At 45.1% G+C, this 18949-nt stretch overlaps 1 protein-coding gene across 2 annotated transcripts in view; it reads left to right on the forward strand.

Moving 5' to 3' along the window:
- The window catches only part of SPINT1 (serine peptidase inhibitor, Kunitz type 1), a 35015-nt gene extending 25614 nt beyond the window's left edge, over positions 1 to 9401 (forward strand). For both annotated transcript variants that reach the window (XM_079964853.1, XM_079964852.1), the window contains 4 exons: positions 2196 to 2246; positions 3607 to 3777; positions 5091 to 5147; positions 6747 to 9401. In XM_079964853.1, coding sequence (XP_079820979.1) covers positions 2196 to 2246; positions 3607 to 3777; positions 5091 to 5147; positions 6747 to 6955 — 488 coding nt within the window. In that variant the 3' untranslated portion in view covers positions 6956 to 9401. The remainder of the gene's footprint in view (positions 1 to 2195; positions 2247 to 3606; positions 3778 to 5090; positions 5148 to 6746) is intronic.
- The last annotated feature ends 9548 nt before the right edge of the window (positions 9402 to 18949 follow it).

The raw sequence follows: 18949 nt of genomic DNA on the forward strand, positions 1-18949 counted from the left end.
GTGACGTCTTTGAAAATGGGCATAATCATACCACACATGCAAAAGAACCCAGGCCTTGGCATCTCCAGGGAAAGGAATAAAGTGCCCTGAAAAACATCTGCCCAAGATTATGGAGGGCCACGGCTATTCAACACTCCAGAAGTAGCATCCACTCTCCCCCCCCCCTCCAGTAACTTTTATATCTGGAGTCAAAAGGCCAGAAACACTCTAGCTGTTTTCCTGGCACATCCTCCCTTAGAGAGATACTTGAGGGTGGGCCATGGCAGGTGGAAGCAGCCACCCTCTGATGGCAAACATGGTCCTTCCAGGAGAGGAAGTCATGTTCTCTTCTCATTTTTTGTGTCTGTACAATTTTGGGACAGACCACTGAAGCTACTATCAAATCTACTATCTCTTCTGCTTGAACCATTTCCACAAGTTCACAGAACTGAAGCTAGAAAGGGCAGAATGGTAGTCTTCTCTCTCCCTCTCTTTCATCACCAAAGATGGATCATGCCTTACTTCATTTTATTCAGGCCCCATACAGATTTCACAGTCCCCTCTAAAATCTAAAAATGCGTAAGGACTGGTTCACTCGTGCAAAGCAGGCATTTCTCTCCCCTCCATACACTTTTACATGAACCCTCCTCTCTCTCTCTCATATTGAGTCCAGGATCTTGTGTGGAGTAATGTAAGCAAACAGGACTGAATAGAGGCACCATCAATATATTTCCACCCATTGCAATCGCCAGCATCATTGCAGACTACTGATTGTATCTGTGTATTGCCTTGTTCGCGCTGATGTTGTACCACAGGACTCTGTATTTGGATTGAGTGGGGAGAGATTTTATGATGAGCTAGTATGCATGTGTGTGCACATGTGTGCACACTAGAAGCAGCCAGCTGGCATGTGTGAACTAGCTTTTAATGGCAACGTCCTGCATTTCCCTTTGCGAATGTTCCCATTGCTCTTGTTTGTATTTCTGGTCAAAGTGTCCGTTGCAATTTCACAGGACTGCAAAATGTGGCTTATTAAGAACATGTTTTGCATTTGGAGGTGGGTTTTTTTTATTTCTTGCATAATAGGTGCAAAAGGTGATAATTAGGTGATAAAGGGCAGCTAACAAATATAAGAATAATACCAGCTTTCACTGATTTTTCATTTCTTGTTCATTAAATGTTGCTGTGTAGAGTACACTGCTCAGGATTCCAGCCATTCCATTTAGTTTTTCTGTGCTCCAGTTTTCTGTATTCTACACATGTACACACCTCAAAAATCATCAGCATTCTGTGGCCACGGAGCATACTCAGTCTTTATTGAATTCTCGCTCTCTCTCTCTCTCTCTATCTCTCACTCACACACACACACACACACACACACACACACACACACACACACTTTTTGTGTATTGTTCTGTTTTGTTTAACACAATGTCTTGGGTTTTTCCCTAAGCCTGCTGATACCTCCCTCTTGTGGGTGGTACTGTTTGGGCTACAGAAGCAACAGCACTCATAGTTGCTGTTGAAAAGTATGTGGGCAACATCTACTAAAATCTCAGAAACCAGAGAGGAAATCTTCCAGCCAAAAGGTTTAATACTTTAAAAATTGCCAGATACATTTTGCAAAATGAGAACATACAAATCTGTTCCATTTCCCAGAGTTAGTTTTATTTCAGCTTTTCTTGCTTTTCAGTTAAATAAACGCAAAAATGTTATTGTGGTGTTTTGTTTTTAAAGTAGGCCTACTTATTACAGGTCTACGTATTACTGTCTAGTCCAGGGGTCAGCAGCCTTTTTCAGCCGTGGGCCGGTCCACCATCCTTCAGACCATGTGGGGGGCCTGACTATATTTTGAAAAACAATAACAATAATGAACGAATTCCTATGCCCCACAAATAACCCAGAGATGCATGTTAAATAAAAGCACACATTCTACTCATGTAAAAACACGTGGGCCAGATTGAGAAGGTGATTAGGCGTCATCCGGCCACCGGGCCTTAGGTTGCCTACCCCTGGTCTAGTATGTCTAAAGTTGATAACAGAAACAAATAAGGAGGTGAATGGGGAAGATCAGAGAACTACTAACAAAACAACAGGGAGAAACTATTTAAATAAGAGGTCAGGGCGTTTCTGACTTTATGCTGATTCTTTGCACTGTCATCACACCAAAAGAACCATTATGTGAACTATCCCCTCCCCCTTTGTGTTTCTTGCAGATGTGCAAGGGTTCAATCGATTACGTAATATCAATGTTACCACCAGCCAAAGTAAGTATATCCTGAATGCCTGTGGAGTGGACTCTACTTTGGATGAATGTGCTAATAACCAATTTGATTACTTACATATGCATCTCTCCAAGTGTAATTGGGGTTGGAAAGGGTGACTGTTCCAGAAGGACTGGAGATGGATTGCAGTTACCTTGCTCAAATTAAAAGAATAAACTGTACCAAAGGCTTTCCTGCAAAGGAACAGTAGCACTTCTCAGCTCCTTAGTATATGCATCATTTTGATGAACACTAAAGTTAGGCATTTTCCCAGTCAATGAAGATGTGGTCAGTTCACTGGTCAAGTAGTGTTCAAGTATTTTAAATGCATTATTTTTTATTCAAACAACAAAAATATATCTTCATCTTCAACTGGTTTGAAAAACCAGCAAAAGTTGTTTGGCACCTTAAAGAGTAACAAATTTATTCTGGCATATAAAGTATGACCGCACCCATGTTTTCTCCAATGCTAGTTCTGCCCAGGGTAGACCCATTGAAATGAATGGGCATGACTAATTTAGGCTCATTAATTTCAATAGGTCCAACACTGAGCAGGGGACGCGGGTGGCGCTGTGGGTAAAACCTCAGTGCCTAGGACTTGCCGATCGTATGGTCGGCGGTTCGAATCCCTGCGGCGGGGTGAGCTCCCGTCGTTCGGTCCCAGCTCCTGCCCACCTAGCAGTTCAAAAACACCCCTAAGTGCAAGTAGATAAATAGGTACCGCTTTATAGCGGGAAGGTAAACGGCGTTTCCGTGTGCTGCGCTGGTGACCCGGCGCCGGCTCCTGCCTCTAGAGCGAGATGAGCACGCAACCCTAGAGTCAGACACGACTGGCCCGTACGGGCAGGGGTACCTTTACCTTTACCTTTAACACTGAGCAGGACTTAGTTGACTGCAACTCTTGGTTACTGTGAAACAATGAAACTTTTGCAAAAATGTAATTGTAACTTTTAACAATGTGAGGCAAGGATTCCATAAATGTGAATCATTCACTGAATGAGTTCGTTTTGTTTTATATCCTCAAGTACCTGGGCCAGCCTTGACCAACCTAGTGCCCTTCAGATACAGTTACATTACTGTAACACACATTGGCCCCAGCTAGCGTGGCCAACTGTCAGCCATGATGAGATATGTAGCTTAATATCTGGAGGGGGTCAGGCTAAGGAAAACTGGACTACAGTTGCCAAAAAAAGTTAGAACAGAAATAAAGTGAAGCAACAAGCGGTTAAGGGGAAAGTCAGTTTTTGAAGGCAGTTGTGCTAAGAAAGCAGTAGGCCAATTTAAATAATTATTATCAGATGATCAATTATTATCATTAGCTAATGTCCTGATACAAAACCATCTCAATAATATTTTTTGGCAGGTCACTGTGTGGATATGCCAGATACTGGGAGATGTGACGATAGCATACCTCGCTGGTATTACAACCCGTTTGCTCAGAAATGCCGTCGCTTCACCTATGGAGGCTGTGAAGGCAACAAGAATAATTTTGAGGAGGAGGAAGTGTGTATGAAATCTTGCGAAGGTGTCACAAGTAAGTAGAAAAAGGACCTAAAGAGGTGGGCAGGAGATGTGGGGCATCTTTTCCTTAGTAAATGTTTTTTGAGTAAATTCTTGGCACCATGCAGGCCAGAGGTCAGCAGAATATGGAGTCACAGACTCCTTCTCCTGTTGTGTCTGTACTAGCATGAAAGGCTTAACAGATTGTTGTTTAGCAGCCAGAGGTTCACATATTTATACTTCTCAGTACTAGATGGTGGGAAGTAACAAATAATGGTGCTTATCATAACTTTCTCTGTGGCATCTATCTGGTTGCTATTAAAAGACAGAATGCTTAAATGCTCTTGATTTGACCCCATGTAGCATTTCTGTATTCTTGTGAGAAGCTGTCTGAGTCCAAGCAAGGCCAGTGGTTCACCTAGCTCAGTAATAGACTGCTGGCTGGCAGAAAGCACTGATTCTGGTCCCTGGAAGAACCTGGTTTGTTGCTGGCCTCCCAAGTGTGGCTTGGTAGGAAGCATTTAACCCCGATCCCTGGCTCAGGTGTAACACAAAGCCAGCTTCCTAGTTTGTTTGTTCCACTTGCACCAGGGGAGAAGCAAAGTAGGAGCAATCAGCCACTTCTTCTTGTGATCTTTGGATGAAGGGCAGTATACACATTTAATAAACAATAAAATTAAATAAATATACCACAATAAGCCACAAAGTCTGGCTTATTGCATGATCATCGCCTGTGAGTATCTTTGTTTCCCCGAAAGAACTGTTGGCCTCATAAGCCTATTTCAGGGGTCAGCAACCTTTTTCAGCTGTGGGCCAGTCCACCATCCCTCAAACCATGTGGGGGGCCAGACTATATTTGGGGGGGGGGATGAACGAATTCCTATGCCCCACAAATAACCCAGAGATGCATTTTAAATAAAAGCACACATTCTACTCATGTAAAAACACGCTGATTCCTGGACTGTCCACAGGCCAGATTGAGAAGGCGATTGGGCCAGATCCGGCCCCCGGGCCTTAGTTTGCCTACCCATGGCCTATTTCATTGTCACCATCTTTTTTTACCTCCCACACTCATATCTTTTTCTTCCTGGTTTCTGGTTTCTTTTTTAATTGTTAATCCAGCTGTTGGAAAGCAGAGAAAGGTGGTATATAAATCTAAGAAGTAAAATAAAAATAATAAATGAACATATGATTGAACTGTTGGGGTGAAAATATGATATGACTTAAAGGGAAAGTTTTGGGAGAGTTTTAATATTAAAAGTGCACTGTATGAAACTGCCTCAGTGAAGGAGCATCTGCCATTATTCCAAGCATCATTATACAACCCTGTCTTTCTCTCCTCCACAGAGGAAGATCTGATTGGCCAGAGATGGAGCACCTATGAGGCCCGGCAGGCAGGTTTAAGTATGTAAACTGAACTCTACAATGCTCTAGTAGCACACTTATTTCTTTGCTCCTCAGTCTCTGCTGTCTGTCTCTTTTGCTTCGGCTGTAAGCTGCCATGTATTTTAGAAAATATGATAACTGGGAGGAGGCATGGGAAGAATCCTGATACTTCTGTACAAAGAAAGTGATGACGCGTAATTTGTTGCCTTTAGAAACATGTCACCATCACTTATGTTCGTTGTCCCTGAGAGGGGGCAATGACAATAAAGATATTATTATTATTATTATTACATATTCATCCACTGCATTGTTTCTTAAAAGTAATTTATGTTTTTAGTTAGCAAAAAGTATATGCCACTTACTCAATAAAAGACCTAGGCGGCTGACAATTAGTCACACAGCTTATGACTACAAATCACAACAGTGAAATTTAAAACCAAAGGTTTTTCAAGCGAGTGCTCTAGAAATAACATGTATTTGACATGCTATCATAGGCACATCTATTCAGAGTTGAGCCCTGTTGAGTTCAATGGGATTGATCTGTTGTAAGTATGTATAGGATTGTAGCCTTAGGCTGCAAGTCTAAACACACTTACCATATTTTTCCATGTATAAGACAATATTTTTTCCTTAGAAGTAATAGGCAAAAATTCCATGTCGTCTTATACACGGATAGAAGAGGGGGGACAGGAGATTGGTGGCAGGAGATTGGCAGCGGCGATTGGGTGTGTGATTGGCTGCTGTGGCAAGGCCTGCTGACAAGCGGCTGCGGCAATTGGGCGGGTTATTTACAGTAGCGGTGAGGCGTGGTTGCTTCCCCCCCCCCCCCAAAAAAAAAAAAGCTTAACAACTCTGTGCAATCTCCTCCCAACTTTATTTGTTGCGGTCCAAAAAAATAGGGGTCATCTTATACATGGAGGCATGTTATACACGGAAAAAGATGGTACCTTGGGATTCTGCGCCTCCGGGTATCTGCATGTTACATACCTTGGTGAGGGAATCACACCATGGAGTACAGTGGTACCTCGGGTTAAGTACTTAATTCGTTCCGGAGGTCCGTTCTTAATATGAAACTGTTCTTAACCTGAGGTACCACTTTAGCTAATGGGGCCTCCCGCTGCTACCGCGTCGCTGCTGGAGGACGATTTCTGTTCTCATCCTGAAGCAAAGTTCTTAACCCGAGGTACTATTTCTGGGTTCGCTGAGTCTGTAACCTGAAGCGTATGTAACCCGAAGTACCATTGTACTTCTGTCAGGAAGTCCTTGTTGCAGAGGGCTCTGGGAAGAGACCCACAATCACCTTTTGCTTATTGTTTTTGAGGTGGCTAGGCACCCCACGTTAAAAGTGCATCTTGCATCTTAAGATCTGTGCATTCAGCCTAGGACACCGACCCAAGTCAGAAGCGGTTCACTGGATGAACACTGCAAAAAGAGGACAGGTGCCATTTTGAGTGTGGAAAGGCAAGCAGCAAAATAACCAGAGGTGCCTCAAACCTTGGGCTGCTCCGGCTTTTACTGTAAATACGTTAACAGCACCTCCTTCTTAACGCTTTTTAAGGCCCAAATAGCTTTGGTTAACCCTGATTCTTCCCCCCCCTCCCTTCAAATCTCTCACAGGTTCTTTCGAAACGGCCATTGCAGTGCTCCTGGCTGTATGCATAATGATAGTGTTGGCAATCCTTGGCTACTTTTTCCTGAAGAACAGAAAGACGTACCGGCGACGGCGCCAGCCAGCTACAGCCGCCAACTCCACTCTCTCCTCTGTGCTCTCCACCACTGAGGACACGGAGCACCTCGTCTACAACAGTACTACGAAGCCTATTTGATCTGGAAGAGCTGCCCTCCACTTCTGGGAGTGGGACAGTTGCATTGACTGATGATACTTCTGAAACAAAAGCCTGTGGCTGAAGGATGTCCCTCTTCCTCCATGCTTCCTTCCTTAGACGGTCAAATTCCAGCCATCTTACTGCCCCTAGCGATTGTTCTGACTATGTGACAGCTTCTGAGGAAGAGGAAGGACAGTATCCCACCCCCACCCCTTTTGTAATGACAACAGTGGCTCACTGTTGCTGTCAGAGGAAGCTGTCGCTGAGGGCTTACTGTACCTATTGAAGGAGTCATGGTTTGATTTTTGGTACAGATTTCATCCCTTCACAAACCTGCTCAAATCTACATTTCGTGTGTGTGTGTGTGTGTGTGTGTGTGTGTGTGTGTGTGTTAAAACTTCTGCCTAGTTCCTTTTTGTTTCTCTTGAAAGTCCTGCCATCTTAGAGCCACCCTCTCTGTGCTTAAGGGTCTAAGTAGTTCAAACCTCATGATACTTCTGAGAGTCCTGAGCAGGTTCTCATACTTGATCATTGTGAACTCAGGGTTGCACATGGCGGTCTTTCCAGCAAGATGATATCAAAAAGAAGCTTGATGCACCACTGGAGTGAATCTGGCCTCTTCCCAAATATATTGCAGCCCTTGTTGCATGTTAATCGCTAGGCATGATGCAGTGCACGGAACATAAAATATATAGTATGACCATAAGTTTTAAACGTAATTTGAACATATTAAGAAGTGCGGATGAATTGTTCCTAAATGACTGAAAATCAGGGTCTGCATTCATTCTCCTTGACATTTTCCCGCCTGTTCCTACCTCCCAAGGTTGCCATTTCTGCTTTTAATGTTAAACGACTAGTTCTTGAGTTTGAATATTGCACCTGTATGTATTTATTTTTATAGAATCAAAATGTGACTAGAAAGATGTTAACTAGCTGGTCTCCCAAGTACATAGTGAATCTTGTGGAGATTCCCCCACCCTCATGGCCCCAATTATAGGGAATTCCAATTGTTTATTTGCAAGCTAGTACCACTTACTGATTTCCCATTACATGCTTTCATGAGAGCTTCAGAAGGAGCACTGTGGAAGCTGGAAGACACTGCTTTTTGGTGGACTACAGTAATATATAGAGAGAGGAGAGAGAGAGGGGGGGGGCAGCTTCTGCCCCAAAGTGAACAGAAATGAACTGGGTGAATGAAGGACATGTATGTTCTGGTTTCTCATTTATCACCTGTCTAAGCATATAGTGTATAAATCCAGTTGCAATTTACTGTTTTGAAGTTGCTGATGACAAGGCAAGCTATTGTCCTTTTGCTGCTGTTCACCATTGTTCAGTATAACAGATTCCCCCCCCCCCCCCAGCTCAATTCTGATGTAGGAGTTGGGAGTCCAGCAACATTCAGAGGGCACCATGTTGGTTACCCCTCATTAGTCCTGAGTATTGAATTGATTGTGGTTGTCAACACTTGAACAAGATCCATCCTTCATGCGTTTCCCTACATTTTTGCAGTGCCCTCCTCAGTATCATGCACCATGGTGGTGTTCTCCCTACCCTCCATATAACAGCCACTTGTGTGTAGGCATGCCATGTGAATGGGACCTCTGTGGGGGCCACACTACTCCCCCATTCATACATTCCCCTAGGTATGGAGGATGCTTGTGAAAAGGATTCATGTGATAGGGGTAAGCTGTACGGTGAGCCTAGAGCAGCTATCATTGAGAGTTTCCATGTGACTCCCAGACATTTTCAGGCACAGAAGCCCTTGCAAATGCTTGGGTTACGTAGATGGGCCCATTCTAGCTAATCAGCCAACTCCCATTTTCGCCCTACTAAGAATCCAGCCAAAACATTGCTTTAAGAACCAGGACAAAACACCCTCTCTGTGTGGTGGGTGGAACGGCTGCTGTCTGAAATGAATTTGGTACAGTTCTGTACTGGGAATGCAAATGTATATAGCTCTGTCTGCTGCTTTGGAAATGCCCTCTGCTGTGAAGTTGACAGAGCGGGCAGAGAATATTTGTGTCTTCTTTTTGTGGTGTTAATGAGGGGGTGTGTGTGTACAGTATGTATGTATAGAAGGACTTTTTGCTGAAGCCAACAGGCACCAGCAAAAATAATTCTCTGAGAGAAGGGAGCAGCTCTTTCCAAGAGCCAGATTTCTTAATACTCAGCGAAGTGGCAGAATGAGATTGAGAAGATGATGGTGAGGGTCACCAATGTGCTGTGAAGGAATGGGACAGGAGATAATTCATTATTTTCTGTGGTTGGCAGGTTACTCCACCTTTTTAAAATATATTTTATATCTGCTAGTTCTGCCCTCCTTCCATCTGCCCCCTCCCCCCTTGTTCCCTTTCTGCAAACCTCTGCTTCCTGAGCCCTTAAATTCTGGATTTCTCTCCCTCAGTAGATGTAAATTTTAATAAAATATTTTGTTTGTAGCAACTTACTTGCTTGGAAAGTTATTTTGCTGTGGTTGACTTGAGAAGGACTCAGGAGTCGCTGTTGTCAAAATGCTTCAGGGAAAGGAAGAGGCAGGCAGACATTTCATAAGACGGCAGCAACTTTGTTAGTCACTATAATGGTAGATCCAGCCCAGCTCTTCAGCCAGGTAGCAAGTAGGTCAGAGGGTTGCTGCTGTGAGGTCACTTCCTGCATGTTAGGACCCAAAACTGACTGAGGAAAAAGGTGTCGCCTCAAACTGGGCCTTCAACCAGTCAGACTAGTTTGGAATAAGGAGAAAATGCAACCAGGCATGATCTTGCTTGCTCAAATAAGTCTCCTTGTAACCTATGGCTATGGGGTGGTTTATGAGTGACTGGTCTTTGTTAAAGCCCAAGGCAGCAGACAAGTCAATATATGAAACATAATTTTTAAACAATCATCAATCACGGCACTCGGCCCAGTAAAATAATAAAACCACAAAAATAAAGGTAAAACGACACCAAAGCTGCAACACCCTGATTATCATGAGAACATAGCAGATACACATTAAAAGTGCATTGACAGAAGTCTAGTGTCCTGATCAAGGGGTGAGCTTAACCTCTTGACTCAGTTTCTGCAGCCCTTTTATACACAAGAGTTACTTGCCAAATCTGCCCAGTAACAGATAGGAGAGAGACAAAATGCCTGCATTGTGGGGAATGAGTCACCTCTGCTGACTGATGGAGAATTAACCCATTAACTACATTCCTTAACTTAGTTGGCTGACTTTTTTGAAGCCTGACTGATCCTGTGGAGCTATCTCTGCAGTTGATCATGGTTTCTTGATTCCAAGGGACTAACATGACTAAGGGTTGTCAGATTATATTGCCAACACAAGTACATAAGAGCCCTGCTACATAAATTCAAATGCGTTTCCAAGCACAATTCAAAGTGTTGGTGCTGACCTTTAAAGCCCTAAACGGCCTTGGCCCAGTATACCTGAAGGAGCATCTTTACCCCCATCGTTCAGGGGTCCAGTGCCGAGGGCCTTCTGCTGGTTCCCTCACTGCAAGAAGCAAAGTTACAGGGAACCTGGCAGAGGGCCTTCTTGGTAGTGGTGCCCTCCATGTGGAATGCCCTCCCATCAGATATCAAGGAGATGAAATATACAACTTTTAGAAGATATCTGAAGGCAGCCTTGTTTTGGGAAGTTTTTAATGTTTGATGTTTTATTATGTTTTAATATATGCTGTAAGCCGCCCAGAGTGGCTGGGGAAACCCAGCCAGATGGGTGGGGTATAAATAATAAAATTATTATGTTCTAGTCCAGTTTTCTCTTCTCACACTGGGCAACCAGATGTCTATAGGAAGCCCATAAGTGCAATGTGAACACAATATGACTCTCCCTCTTGTGCTGTTCATCAAGTGATACGCAGAGGCATATGGTCCTGTACTTCTACTGGCACCTTGAGGAGGAAGCAAAGGAGGAGGACGTATTTTCCCCTTTCCTGCTTGGAGTTGTATTTGTCTCATCCCAAACTATTGTTTGCTCAAGTTCTAGGCTGGTAGCACAGCACAGCAGGATAAAGCCAGGAGTGAATATGTTCTGTGTCCTCTTCACACATCCCTTTTAGACCTGAACTACATTACAAGGGAAGGGATGCGGATGGTGCTGTGGGTTAAACCACAGAGCCTAGGACTTGCTGATCAGAAGGTTGGCAGTTCGAATCCCCGCGACGGGGTGAGCTCCCATCGCTCGGTTCCTGCTCCTGCCAACCTAGCAGTTCGAAAGCACGTCAAAGTGCAAGTAGATAAATAGGTACTGCTCCGGCGGGAAGGTAAACGGTGTTTCTGTGCGCTGCTCTGGTTTGCCAGGAGCAGCTTAGTCATGCTGGCCACATGGCCCGGAAGCTGTACGCCGGCTCCCTCTGCCAATAAAGCGAGATGAGTGCCGCAACCCCAGAGTCGGCCATGACTGGACCTAATGGTCAGGGTCCCTTTACCTTTTTACATTACAAGGGTCCTGTGCACGGCTCCTTGGCACTACAGTCTGTTCCCCTTTTAAGACACTCTGAATTATTGGGAAGAAGTATAAAGACTTAGTGGTAGAGCACAATGCTATGCATGCAAAAGGTTTTAGGCTCGATGCCCATCATCTTCTGTTGGGGTCGGGGAAGACCCATTTGAAACCAGGGAAAATTGCTGCCAGGCAGTATAAAAGGCAGCCTCCTATGTTCCTAAATCACTGGTGTATTTGTAACAAGCCTGCGCATGGTGCAATATGGATTTTGTTTTTGCTGCTGTGCCATGATTCTCAATCTCCCTATCTACAAAGTAGCTGTCTTATTACAAAAGAATTTCAGAAATAGACTGGAAAGAGAAGTTGCTGAATTGCAACTTATTACCAAACTTAAAACCATGGAGAGACCTGGTCTGAATAGAGACATTGGATTCTTATCTCATGATACATGATAAAGCTATTTTTAGCCATCTCACCCCTTGTTTTCCCCTGTAAGACCAATTGCAGTCGTTAACAGTCATCAACAGGTTTACCACACCTATCAGCCAATCACCCATTCCCACTACCCTTCTAAGTAATATCCCTCCCCACCCTCTCACTATATAGAAGGGTCTAGTGACTTCTGTTTCAGTGTATCTGAAGAAGTGTGCATGCACACAAAAGTTCATACCAATAACCAACTTAGTTGATTTCTAAGGTGCTACTGGAAGGAATTTTGTTTTGTTTTGTTTTGTTTTGTTTTACTTATCTACCTGTTTGCAGGCTATTTGGAGCCGCCCTAAAAAGGAGCACCTCTCAAGAAATAAGAGATAAGCTGCAACACTGTGTCGCAGGTCCCACTTATTAGACGTAATTGACAGTCTTTGTCAAGGAAATGAAGTTCTTGAATGGACCACATGGTGGCACTAGGGCGCTTTGGCTGCATATATATGTATATATTTTTGAAAACAAATGTAGAGTCTTGTAGCGCCTGAAAGACTAAACAAATTTATTGTGACATAAGCAACCATGGACCAGAATCCATTGCATAATATGCTGCATCATCACTGGGTGATTCTTTGTTTGTTCTTCAACAAATACAATGAACCCTCTGGAAGTTATTAGCTTAAATTAGACAACAGCAGTTGCTCTGTTATTTTCTCTTACAAGTTTTCTCTCTGCTTGAATCAGGGATTCCAGTGCAGATCTATGCATCTCCTACCTGCTTCAGAGATAGGCAGTTTTTTTTTTAAAAAAAGAAAAAGATAAAAAGCATGGCATATATGCAGTTTGGGTTTTGCAGTTTGCTAGGAGAATCCTAAGAACTGTAATTCATCAAGCATGCTGCGAATTATAGCTCTGTAAGGGTTCACTTAGGGGACGCAGGTGGCGCTGTGGGTTAAAGCCTCAGCGCCTAGGACTTGCCGATCGAAAGTCGGCGGTTCGAATCCCTGCGGCGGGGTGCGCTCCCGCTGCTCGGTCCCAGCGCCTGCCAACCTAGCAGTTCGAAAGCACCTCCGGGTGCAAGTAGATAAATAGGGACCGCTTACCAGCGGGAAGGTAAACGGCGTTTCCGTGTGCGGCTCTGGCTCGCCAGAGCAGCGATGTCACGCTGGCCACGTGACCCGGAAGTGTCTCCGGACAGCGCTGGCCCCTGGCCTCTTAAGTGAGATGGGCGCACAACCCCAGAGTCTGTCAAGACTGGCCCATACGGGCAGGGGTACCTTTACCTTTTACCTTTAAGGGTTCACTTCCCTTAACAAACATTCTCCACAAACTGGTGTAATAGTGCTTTAAATAGGGCTCCAAATTGTGCAGGTGTGCTGTTGTCAAGTGAACATTCCAGCCAGGAAAAGGGTTTGGAGCAGGAGCAGCAATGGAGGGCGGGTGGGACTCGAGAGAGACAGGGCCAGGCAAGGAGACCTGGGAGTCTGCATTCAATCCCCAGGCCTGGGGTTCCTCATTCCTGGCCTAAAGTATCTCACAGGGTTCTTGGGATGATAAAATGGACCGAACCTTAGGTGGGTAGATAAGGTGACATGGAAATCAACGAATCCCAAGTTTTCACACAAATACTTTGAAAGTGACTTAGTATAAATTGTACAATGAAAGGTTTCCACAGCATCATAGAGTTGGAAGGGATTCCAAAGGCCATCTAGCCCAGTCCCCTGTCAAAGCCGCTCTTGATTGGTGAACATCCAGCTTCTGCTTAAAAATAATGGGGGCATGATCTAAGGCTTTTGTCTACTTTAAGGGCTTTCCTCCTTAATTTCAGCCATCAATTCATAAGGGGACATAGTTTCATACTCTGAATCTCAGTTAAAGTTGCTATAATAATATTTTTGAATATTTTGATCTGACCACTTTAGTTCCTAACAGAGAAAAAAACACAGTATTTGTAACCCACTTCCTGGATTAGCTCCCAGTTCCACTGTTGTGGTTTGGGGGCTTTGCTTGGAATAGACAGGCTCAGTGATAAGTTATCTGCTTTGCATGGAGGAGGTTCCAAGTTCAATCCTGGGAATCTTCAAGTAAGGTTGAGCTAGAACAGTTATAGGCAAACTCGGCCCTCCAGATGTTTTGGGAGTACAGCTCCCATGATCCCTAGCTAGCAGGACCAGTGGTCAGGGATGATGGGAATTGTAGTCCCAAAACGTCTGGAGAACCAAGTTTGCCTATGCCTGAGCTAGAACTCTGCCCCAAACCCCAAAGAGCCACTTCCAGTCAGACAGTACTGAGCTAGATGGCCAACGGTCTGACTTAGAGCCCCTCCAGATCACCTATTTATTGAGCATTTATCTTGATTTGCTTACACAAATATTGCATGAAGGTTAGATTTCATCCAGATTTTATTGAGCATCTGGTCTGATTTGTTTGCAAGGAGGTTATCCAACAAGGAACATTCATCCTGATTTGCTTGCAGAGTGTTTGCAAGTCTTCCTGTTAGTCATTCATTCATGCCACAGTTTTCAGTGCATTTCCCCGTCACTTTCCAACCTGCAAAGTGTATTGTTGCTCCTTTAAAGCAAATTTGCTCTGCTATAATGACCGGGCACTTTCAATGCAAACCTAAAGCTCAAATATGCGATTGAATTGAATCTCACAAAACAGTGACAGTCTGGAGACAGCCTTAATACAAGGCAGCTTCCTATGTTCATAAATTGCATGCAGCAAAAGCATTTTTCTTTCTCAGCTTCCCATGACCAGGCTTTTCAAGTTCTCCTGTGCTGTGACATAGATGTGAAGAGCAAACAGTTCTTTTCTTAATTGGGTTTGTTGCCAGGGCAGACTCCTCAGCTACGAGTCCCCTGGGCTGCAAGGTGATTAATGGGCTCATCATCACAACTGTTGTGTTAGCCAGCTCAGCTTGACAGTGTCACAGCTCAGCACATTAGCCTAATCCTGGGCCACTCCAGTTCTTATTGCACTGTCTGTATGGACTTAAAGATGGCCACACCTAAGGCAAAAGGCATGCCTGTACTTGGTCAAAGTAAAACGCTTCCTGTCGTTTGTTTGTGCCCCCCTCCCCCATCTATCTGTTGATGGATGGCCATCCTGACTCGGCCCCAGACACACTGATCAGATGTTTGGAAGCTGTGGCTGGATGGTTACGTGGGAGGTGGAAGCTACCATAAATCCTCCCGGTTGAAGCTACCATAAATCCTTCGAAGACAGAGGTCCTCTAGCTGGGACGGGACGATATGGGATTGGGGGGGCAACTCCCATCTCTTGCGGGGGCGCAATTAGTGCCAGCACCATCCGTTAAGAGTTTGGGTGTAATCTTCGACACCTCCCTTTCCATGGAGGCGCAGATTGCAGCTATAACAAAGGTGGTGTTTTTTCATCTCCGCCAAGCTAAGCAGTTGGCTCCTTACCTCTCTCGCCCTGACCTAGTCACTGTGATCCATGTGACGGTCACCTCCAGACTTGATTATTGTAACTCACTCTACGTGGGGCTGCCCTTGAAACTGACCCAGAAACTCCAGCGGGTGCAGAATGCTGGGGTCCTCACCACGGGATCACATTCACCCGGTGCTATAATAGCTGCACTGGCTCCCGGTGGAGTACAGGATCAGGTTTAAGGTCTGGTTTTAACCTTTAAAGCCCTATACAGCCTAGGACCCTCGTAACTATGGGGCCGCCTCTCCTGGTATGTCCCACGGAGGACCTTACGGTCTTCAAACAAAAACATCTTGTGTAGCCTTATGAGGCTTTGCCCTCGGGTGGGAAAAATATTGCGCCCGGGAAAGGGAAGTGGGAGTCAACAGACGCTCAATGAATAGTTTCGGAGAAAAGGCTTTTATTTCTACCATCCATGAACTGGTAGAAGGAGCAAGTGTGATAAGTCACAAAAAGCATGCACGAAGTTCACAGTCATGTGCACAAGCATATATACCCCTTTTCAGTTCCCTCCTCCTTTCTCCTCCTTTTCCAGGAGTCCTGCCCCATGAGTTCCTCTGAGCATGAACAGAAAGCTGTCTTGGGACTATTGGACTCTTGGCGCCCTTCCCAGGAAAGGTGTTTCAGAGTGTTCAGATATGTTTCAATCTCTTGTTCTGGCATGATTCCCGGACAGAAAGCAAGTTGCAGTGTGGTTCTTTAGCAAGGCCAGAAGGCATCAGAAAGGCCTGAGAAACAATGGACTGTTCTCTACCTTTGTTACAGCCGAGCGGAATGTTTCTGATGCTTAGATGCTGAGAAAATGATTTTGAAAAGCTTTGAGAAGCTTTGAGCCTGCTTTGCTGGGGGGTGACTTCGGGCCCAGGTGAGGGCACCTGTCCTCACCTTCCTTCACTTGGAGGTCTCGGGCCACAGGGAGGTTAGGCTGGCCTCAACCAGAGCCAGGGCTTTTTCAGCTGTGGCCCTGATCTGGTGGAACACAAGAGACTAGGGCCCTGCGGGACTTGACATCTTTCCGCAGGGCCTGCAAGACAGAGCTGTTCCATTAGGCCTTTGGCCAAGGCACAGTCTGACCCCCTCCTTTGGTAATCCTCACAGAACTCTAGCCCAATGGTTGCCATTAATTTGATTTTGAACTTATTTTAAAATGAATTGATTTTAGAATGCTGTGTTACTTTTATTGTTGGTAGCCGCTCTGAGCCCAGCTTCGGCTGGGGAGGGTGGGATATAAATAAAGTATTTATTTATTTATTTATTTATTTATTTATTTTTATTATTATTATTATTATTATTATTATTATTATCTCTTCTCTGCCATTGGGACGCAGGTGGCGCTGTGGGTTAAAGCCTCAGCGCCTAGGACTTGCCGATCGAAAGGTCGGCGGTTCGAATCCCTGCGGCGGGGTGCGCTCCCGCTGCTCGGTCCCAGCGCCTGCCAACCTAGCAGTTCGAAAGCACCTCCGGGTGCAAGTAGATAAATAGGGACCGCTTACCAGCGGGAAGGTAAGCGGCGTTTCCGTGTGCGGCTCTGGCTCTGGCCAGAGCAGCGATGTCACGCTGGCCACGTGACCCGGAAGTGTCTCCGGACAGCGCTGGCCCCTGGCCTCTTAAGTGAGATGGGCGCACAACCCCAGAGTCTGTCAAGACTGGCCCGTACGGGCAGGGGTACCTTTACCTTTACCTTACTGCCATTTAATACCTCAGTCTCCCTTTCCACCTACTTTTGCCAGCAAGGAAAGAACTTGACTAATATCATGCAACCATGTGGAATAATGTGTGTTTTCAGGGGCAGTGGAAAGAATGGTGCAATTAGGAAATTTTAGATTCTGGACTTAATGGTATTGGGGCTCCCCTCTCTAGATGGCAATGTGCACTGGATGGCTTTAAAAGAAGATTACACTCGTTCGTGGAGGATAAGGCTACTGGCCATGATGGTTATGTTCTACCTCCTGCAGTGGGATTCTGGACACCAGTTGCTGCGAATCACAAGTGGGTTGAGTTCAAGTCTTGCTTTTGGGCTTCCCATTGTGGCATCCAATCTAGAACTGGTTCTGCTTCTAAGACATTTTTTTGCCTTCCTGCTAATTTAGTACCAAACAACAATATTAATAAGATCTTTGAGAACAGGGTGCTGCACTAGATGGGTCATTGGCCTGACTCATCTTTGCTTTACTCATTTCAAAATGCAGTAAGCCCACCCTGATGTGTTTGGAGGCCTTTCTGTTCATTCCTTTGAGTGGGGCCTTGAATGCCTTTGTGTGGCGAGGCCCCAGGGACGCCCCCCCCCAGCTTCCCGAAATAAATACACAAACACAAGAATATTGGGTTAATGGGATAAATAAGGCCACAACTTTATTGGTTCCAGATGTGAGTGGTTTGGCTTAGGCAATTGGGTGAAGCAAGACTATAACCTGAATCCTGCCAGACCGCAGGAAGTCTCTTTAAGGGTCAACTGTTGGGGTCACTGTTGGGGTCGTGGCATGGCCCTGGCCCACGCCCAGGCTTCGGACAGGAACCACACCCCTGGATCCCTTTAACGGGACGACCCTTAACATGGAGGGGCAGGCGGAGGCAACAACCTCCCCTCCCATAATAAGGCTTACCCAATGCCTAACCTTAGAAAGTTGTGACGATTGCTACTAGGTAGATGGAAACCAAATGGCTAGTGCCAATTATGCCAAGTGGAAAAATTCCTACCTGGCCCCGACAACCAGGCGACCGACGTAAGTCATAGCAACGCCATAGTCAAACCAAGCAAGAAAAGAGGGTGTGTGGGCTGGGAGATCTCGAGTTGGAAGCAAAGGAGGCCACCTCCCCAGATGCACCAGAATTTAAACCGTGGGTAGCCACGCCCCCAAGCAGCCCAATTGGCTGGCCGGGGGCGTGACGCGGTCGGGGATGCTACTGACGTGGGTAGTGTGCCTCCACCCACAGCCGAGTTTCAGGGAGGCCCCAGATTCCCATCCGCAAAGCAGCCCTCCAAAAACGGGAGACAGCTGACATCTCAAAGCCCATGGCTAAATCTCAGGTGGCTGTAGCATGACTCATCCACCTCCTTAGGTATGGCTATGATAGCTCTCTCTACTTGTTTCTGAGTGATGCTCTGACCCAGTGCAACAAAATCCTGGTAAGCTATTGCTGATTGGCCATCGTCATTGGTGGTCTTCCTCTGTATCCCCTGCCCTGGCGGTCCAGAGGGTGGCATCACGAGAACAGGCCTTTTAAGTGGTGGCTCCTTAGTTGTGGTTTGCTCTCCCCAGGAAGGCTCACTTAGTGCTATCATTACTTATCCAGAGCTGCCAAACAAAAACATTTTTTTCAGGCCTCCTTCAGTGGGTAGGATGTTTTAGTTCCACCTTTTAAAAAATTGAGGTTTAGATTTTTCTCTGTTTTGTTTTATGCTGGTTTTAATCTATGTGTTATTTATTTATTATTGTAAGTTGCTGTGAGTTACTTTTGCTTTTAAAAAGGGACTAATAAGTTTAATAAATATGAATTTATTTATTTTATTTATGTTGCACCTTTCTCCCAGTATGGGATCCAAGGCGGCTCACAGCATAAAATTAAGACAAATACAACTAAGAACACAAATAAATGTAAGTATTAAATTTAAGTATTACGTTCAACAAGTGTAGTTATTTTTGAAGGTGCTGATGCACGTGTTGAATTCCTGT

Source organism: Podarcis cretensis, assembly GCF_951804945.1.
Source record: "Podarcis cretensis genome assembly, chromosome: 1".
Lineage (NCBI taxonomy): Eukaryota > Metazoa > Chordata > Lepidosauria > Squamata > Lacertidae > Podarcis > Podarcis cretensis.